The sequence below is a fragment of the Sardina pilchardus genome, chromosome 6 (genome assembly GCF_963854185.1).
Source record: "Sardina pilchardus chromosome 6, fSarPil1.1, whole genome shotgun sequence".
In the NCBI taxonomy this organism is placed as follows: Eukaryota; Metazoa; Chordata; class Actinopteri; order Clupeiformes; family Clupeidae; genus Sardina; species Sardina pilchardus.
The window spans coordinates 10,932,963-10,939,630 of NC_084999.1; the positions used below are offsets into that span (position 1 = coordinate 10,932,963).

General features: G+C 45.0%; 1 protein-coding gene across 1 annotated transcript in view; it reads left to right on the top strand.

Moving 5' to 3' along the window:
* The window catches only part of LOC134082577 (zinc finger protein 516-like), a 39,482-nt gene extending 33,421 nt beyond the window's left edge, over positions 1–6,061 (top strand). The window contains exons 4-5 of the mRNA XM_062538391.1: positions 43–147; positions 4,417–6,061. Of these exons, the coding sequence (XP_062394375.1) occupies positions 43–147; positions 4,417–4,640 (329 nt within the window). The 3' untranslated portion in view covers positions 4,641–6,061. The remainder of the gene's footprint in view (positions 1–42; positions 148–4,416) is intronic.
* The last annotated feature ends 607 nt before the right edge of the window (positions 6,062–6,668 follow it).

The window sequence follows — 6,668 nt, forward strand, 5'->3', positions numbered from 1 at the left end:
GTGTCTACGTGTGTGTGTGTATGTGTGTGTGTGTGTGTGCAGGCTTGCTGAGGTCGCTGGCCAGACAAGGGGAGTATGTGTGCCAGGAGTGTGGGAAGAGCTTCAGTCAGCCAAGTCACCTGCGCACACACATGCGCTCACACACAGGTAAGCCCGCGCGCGCCCGCACACACCTTCACAAACACACATACACACTCTAGCAGCATACCAATCACACGAGCGTGTGTGGGAGACGGAGTGTCTGTTCGATAGAAAAAGAAAGAGTGTGTGTGTGTGTAGGTGTGTGTGTGTGTGTGTGTGTCAGAGTGAAACATGGAGAGAAATTGTTCATGTATAGAGCATAAAGTGTCAGTCCTTGAGAAAAGCGGAGACTCCTGGTGCCCTTGGAGAACGAAAAAAAAACGTTCTCATAATATTTCCCTCCTTTTTCTCTCTCTTGTTTTGATTCTCTTTTGTTATCGCTCCCTCTGAGGGCCCCAGTGCACCGTGCTTGTGTGCTGCTGCGCCCCGGCGGTCGGGCCCTATACATTATTAATCACATGTCAATTAGAAGGATGTAATTGTGCATGCTAATGAGAGCCCAGTGGCCACCGGCGATCGGCGCGTCACGCGTCCACTCCGACATATGTTTCCATTTGCACGCAGCACACTGGGCCCCAGTCAGGTCCCATTGTTTACAGATCAGATCAGATCATCAGATCAGCTGAGATGAGAGGAGAGGAGAGGAGAGGAGGGGAGGCTTAGCGCTGGGCAGATGACATCAGGATGGGGAGGAGGGGAGGAGGTCTTTTCATCCTCCCCTTTCTTCTCCTTTTCTCACCTCTCTTCTGTTGAATTCTATCCTCATTCTTTTTTTTTTTTTTTAAATAATTTCTCCTCCTGCCTTTCCCTCTCCTGTTCACTTCATTCCCAGTCATCTGTTAGCTTGTCTCTCCATCCCTCTATCTCCATTTCACTCATCCTCTCTATTCCCGTCTTCTTTCCTCTCCTCTCATCTCCTCTCCCTTCATCTCCTCTCCTTTCCTCTCCTCCTATCTTCTCCTTTTCCTCCTCTCTCCTCTCCACTCCTCGTCCCTCCTCTCTATCACTAGCCTGTGCTCTTATAGCCTCAGACAGTCAGATTACTAAGTTCTTTATGGTCAGTGTGAATGATTCATTGGACAGCCAGTGATGCTAAGTGACAGAGGCCAAATGGTAAGTGATGCACAGGCTGAACACTCTCCACGCTGTTGCCGCGCGCGCGCACACACACACACACACACACACACACACACACACACACACACAGATAAACACACACACAGATAAACACACACACACACACACACACACACACACACACACAGATAAACACACACAAACACACAGATAAACACACACGCACGCGAGCTGTAATTAATTTTGTCAGTGATGGTTTTGCTCAAGCCAGCCATCCAGTTGAGAAAGGCCAGAGACCCCGAGGCCTCCATTAGCATGTACATGTCACATTAAATCAGCCGCGCTCCTCCAGCGAGCCGACTGGCCCGGCCGGCCGCCCAGCCCCTCCATCCGCCTTACTTACTTTATTTCTCTTATTTACTCCCACTTTTATATATTTATCTCCTTACTTGCTCACTTTAAATATTTATTATTTGGCTTAATCAGCTGAGCTCTCGTGTTGTGTTGTTGTTGTTGTTGTTGTTGTTGTTGTTGTTGTTGTTGGCGCTCTGTTGTGAACTGGTTGTCTGGTATATCTGTGGGAATGGAGAAGGCTACTGGCTGGGGTGACTGATGGGATGTTTTTAATGCCAGGCACCTCCGCTCTCCTCCACTCTCCAACCTCCACCCTTGTTGACCGACCCCCTTCTCCACTCTTTGCTCTCCTCTCCTTGTTCCCCCACAGTTGTGTTTGAGTTTAATGGACTGGGAGGTACTGACGCTCGCGCCACCTCCACTGAAGCGCCCCAACAAGTATGTTCCCCCTTCTGCATTCACTTTTATTTTGCTCTCGCGCATGTGTGTGTGTGTGTGTGTGTGTGTGTGTGTGTGTGTGTGTGTGTGCCTGTGTGTGCGTGTGTGTTTGCATGTTCCTGGCTGTCTCTGCGAGTGAGTGTTTTCACACACACGCACACGTACACACACACTGTGTGTTTCTGTGAGTTTGCTCTCTTGCCTATGTGTCCATGTGCATTGCTTATTCGTTGGCCAGATCAGTGTTCTATAAACACTTCTCAATGCCTATAGCTTTCCCTGTAGCCTGTAGAAGGTTCTACATTTCCATTACCCCACTAACATGCTCCAATGAATGCCCTCTCTCGACGGAAGCTTACATTTCTCATCAAAAAACACATCCATTTCCCATTTTCTTTTTGCTCTGGACAATTTGATGAACGTCTCCCAGTACAAAGAACCACCCCTCTATGGTGACCTTAAAGAAGACACAGGTTTTGTGTAGCTCCGCTTGTCTTAATTAATCAGCTGTACCCCCCCACACCCCCACACCCCTTCCTTGCAAACATCAGATACTTTGACTGATGGTAAGAGAGAGAGAGACATCAAAAGCATCCAATTAAATGCCTTGTTGAGTTTTGTTTTGTGAAGCTGATAACCTTTGACATCATATGGAGGGTTTTTTTCCCCGGTATGGCAACACAGAGGACAGTGTTTTGAAGGTGCTTGCTTTCCGCTCACGTCTTTTGCTGGTGCCTTTGTCTCCTCCCCCTGATTCCCATGATTAATTGTCTTTTTTTCACATTGTTGTCTTTATTCTCCCCCAACCCCATAATGATGTATGATAAGGCACAGATTCCCAGTTCCTTCTTTTGGGAGGGGTGCCAGGGACTCAGAGAGAGGGAGTCGTTTGTTATGCCATTTTGGTTTTCTTCCATTTATCAAAATGATAATTAGGTTCAATTAAATGGCAATCTCATTTGTTTTGCTCAGGTGTGTGTTGCTTATTTATGTGACGTGTCGAAGGCATTGTAGGTCGGTCTAATTAAAGAGCTGTGTGTCTATCTCTGTGTGTGTGTGTGTGTGTGTGTGTGTGTGTGTGTGTGTGTGTGTGTGTGTGTGTGTGTGTTTGTGTGTGTGTGTGTGTGTGTGTGTGTGTGTGTGTGTATGTGTGTGCTTGCATTTGTGAGGATATGTATGTGCTTTGTATCTCTTCAAATCCTTGCTTTGCTTAAAATACACACATTTGTGTGTAATTCTACCAGTTGTTTACACGTTTATGATGTGGATTGTAAATGCCAGTGAGCCCTTTATGTGGGTTTGTCTGCTAGAACTATTTAAAATCATACAGCTGTGTAATGTCATTTGCCCCATTTACATGGAAACATTTAATCTGATTACAAACGGAGTAATATCTCAATCGGAATAAAATTGGCTTATATAAACACCTCAACCAATCGAATTCATTCCCGATCCGATTAAATTTCCCCAATCGGATTGAGAGAGGTGGTGTACTCCGTTTTGATAATCTGATCGATTTAAAAATCCCCCCCATGTAAACAGGTACTCCGATTGATTTCTTCGCTCTGCATAGGTGTTCCTTATGTGGTAATAATGTAGAGTGACATAAACAAATGAGTTTCCATGACAGCAATACTTCTAGGAGCTTCTAAATGATAAAATGCTTGTTCCATGTAATCGCAGATTAAACGGCAATCGGTTTAATTAGCATTTATGTAAACAGTTTGGTTGAAATATTTAATCAGATTAATTTCAATCTGATCTGATCTTGATTTTTTTTTTTTTTAAATAACAGCCATGTAAACATGGCTTATGTATCAGTGAGTTCTCAGTGAGTAAAATCTAAGCACTCACTCATTCCCTCAGATTCATAGGAAGCTTTCTCTCAGCCACCAGGAAGCTAAGCTCACCTCATTGCTTTGGGTGATTTATTGATGTGACTCACACTGACGTAACTTCACAGCCTCCTTTATGAGTCCCGTGCCCTATGAAATAATAACTCAGAGGTGACCCTATATTCCTGCTCCTCAGTTTGCATCTGCCGGCATTCTTTAAAGCAGTTGACCCAGAGAGCATCGCCAAAACGTGACCACAGCTGTGAAACAGAGAGAGGTCTATTGTCCCATGAATAGGACTACGTTTAGGACTGTGAAAAGAGGTGCCTGCCTTTGGTCCCGTAGTTGAGTATTATTGGCTGCAAAATGGTTTGTCATTTCTCTATCTTGGTAGAGACCTATAGCCATTGTAGGTCCCACCTGGACTTTAGAAACACCAACCTTTTTGCATTAAGCATCAAGTCCTAGACTGGTATAGTGGCACACTTGGGGAAAAGGTACAATTGTCAGGAAGGGCATTGACCATTACTCAGCTGGAGCCTTCAGAAGTAAGTGTTATCTTTCTGTTGTTCAACCCTTCGACTTCCCTAACCGCTGGCTTCCTGTGGTTCTTGTCTTGTCACTCTTGCAGGGGAGAGACCGTTCCGCTGCCACCTCTGCCCGTACCGAGCCTCTCAGAAAGGGAATCTGAAGACGCACGTGCAGAGCGTCCACCACGTGCCCTTCGACAACGCCCTTCACCTGGATGCCACCCTCGCCAAGCTGGAGCAGTGCCCGGCCGAGGTCCACACACCTTCTCCTTCTGACCGCTCCCACCAACAACATCAAGCTGGCCAGCTCCCTCCAAGCCACTGACAAGACCAATACAGGGAAAACGTGTTGGAATGAAACCAGGATCCTTGGAAGCCAATAGCTAGATAGTGGATCTCTAAGTAACAAATAAAAGTACATTGTAACCACCGCTACCAACTTGGTTGGATCCAGGAGTGGTCGGATCAGTAACTTCAGGACAGAAAAATGAAGGACAGCATGCCTGTTACTGACTGATGAAGGACTTGGCTGACACTGTGAACTATTTTACTGTTTGGATTATTTTATGCCTTTAATCATTGCCCAGCTAGTGCCCTTTTTCCCTTGTTTTTTTTAGATAATAATGATAATAATTTTTATTTTTCCTTTGAAAACCAAATGAGCTCACAAACATGTGTGGCCAGCGGAACCCTTTGAACTCTGTGTCACGGAAGTACTAGTGTAATGTTTCTGGACAGGCAGAAGGATTCAATTCGTCCAGCGTTTGTTTGCATCACGATGTAGGACACGATGTAGTGATCTACTATTTCATGGGGTCCTTATTTGAGGCCTCATAAAAAAAAAACGGGGCCTGGAAAAGAAAGTGTGTGTGTGTCTGTGTGTCTCCCTCTCTCTCTGTGTGTGTGTGTGTACATAAGTGCTCATTATGAAAGTGAGAGCTGTTTTAATGGCTAATATAAATGTGCATGTGGGCTTAATGGTCACCTAATTATTGTCATTTTAAAACCGTACCGGTAGAGCTGGATGTCCTCTTCTCTGATCCCGAAAGCACACTCAAGCCTTAGTGTTGGGAGGTGAAGACGACACTCTGCAAATGAGAGAGAGAGAGAGAGAGAGAGAGAGAGAGTTTGTGTGTGTGTGTGTGTGTGTGTGTGGGTGTGTGTGTGTGTGTGTGTGAAGTAGTTCACCTTTTTCTGCTGGCTGATGCCATTGAGCACTCTTGATTTGCCCTAGTTTTTTTTCTGTTGTCCCACCTCCTTTGCATTAAAGGCCTTTTTGTTGGCTGTTTGGGCAGGTCCAGCAGCTCCTCAGTTACCTAAGGATCAGAAGCCATCCGGGCGCAATCACTTGAGCATTTCAGAGTGGGCAGACTGGCAAGGCATGTTGTTTTCTTCCTCTTTGTGATACATCACTGTAGATTATGTGTGCATTTTATTTTTATTTTTATTTTAATTTTTTTGCTTTGCTGGCCTTGCGTGACTTCATGCATGCCAAATGCCTCCTTATCAAAGCAGAGAGTGCTCTGCTCACTGGGGTCTACAGAAAGGTGCACCAAAGCTCAGTCAAGCCACAGTTTAGAGCCCTGTTTCTCCTGAACCCCCATGAGCTGCCTTGTTTAGCTGTCCACACTTCTGCTTTTGTTTCTTTACACATGACAAGCGAATAATGTTGATTAATCAATATCCTTGCTGTGGTCATTTCATACCTATTGCTCAGGATGAGGTGTGTGTGTGTGTGTGTGTGTGTGTGTGGGGGGGGGGGGTGATGAAGTCTACATGGTCAATTTTGGGTTTGCCCCTCTGAAGTGAACTCTGCCCCTCTGAAGGCCACTCTCCACAGGAGTAGTGGATACACACAGATACTGATAAACACAGAGAATGGGGGCCTCTTCATTTCTGGGGACCATTATGATTTTTATAAAATAAATCTCTATCTTATTCTATAAAGCAGGCAACCCCAACGTGACTTTGAAAAGACTTAAACAAGTTGTGTCGCAAAAACACAATCATGTAAGATGTTGCTGTGTGCATGCAGCAATGTGCAAGCCATAAAGGCCTTGCACAGATGTGTGTGTGTGTTTTGACTGTCTTATACTTGAAGTAGCTGATAATGATAGCCTACCAAGTAGTCTAAAATGTATTAGTTGGGAATACTAATGTTTTATGTACAGAATAATATTAACTTTCCAGAAAGACAAAAAAAACAATTCCTGTTTTCTTTTGTGAATGGGTAGATATGAACTGATCGGGTGGTAAGGAGTGTGAATATTTACAGTATGCCTGTGTGTGTGCATCTGTGTTTGTGTGTGTGTGTGTGTGTGTGTGTGTGTGTGTGTGTGTGTGTACGTGTGTG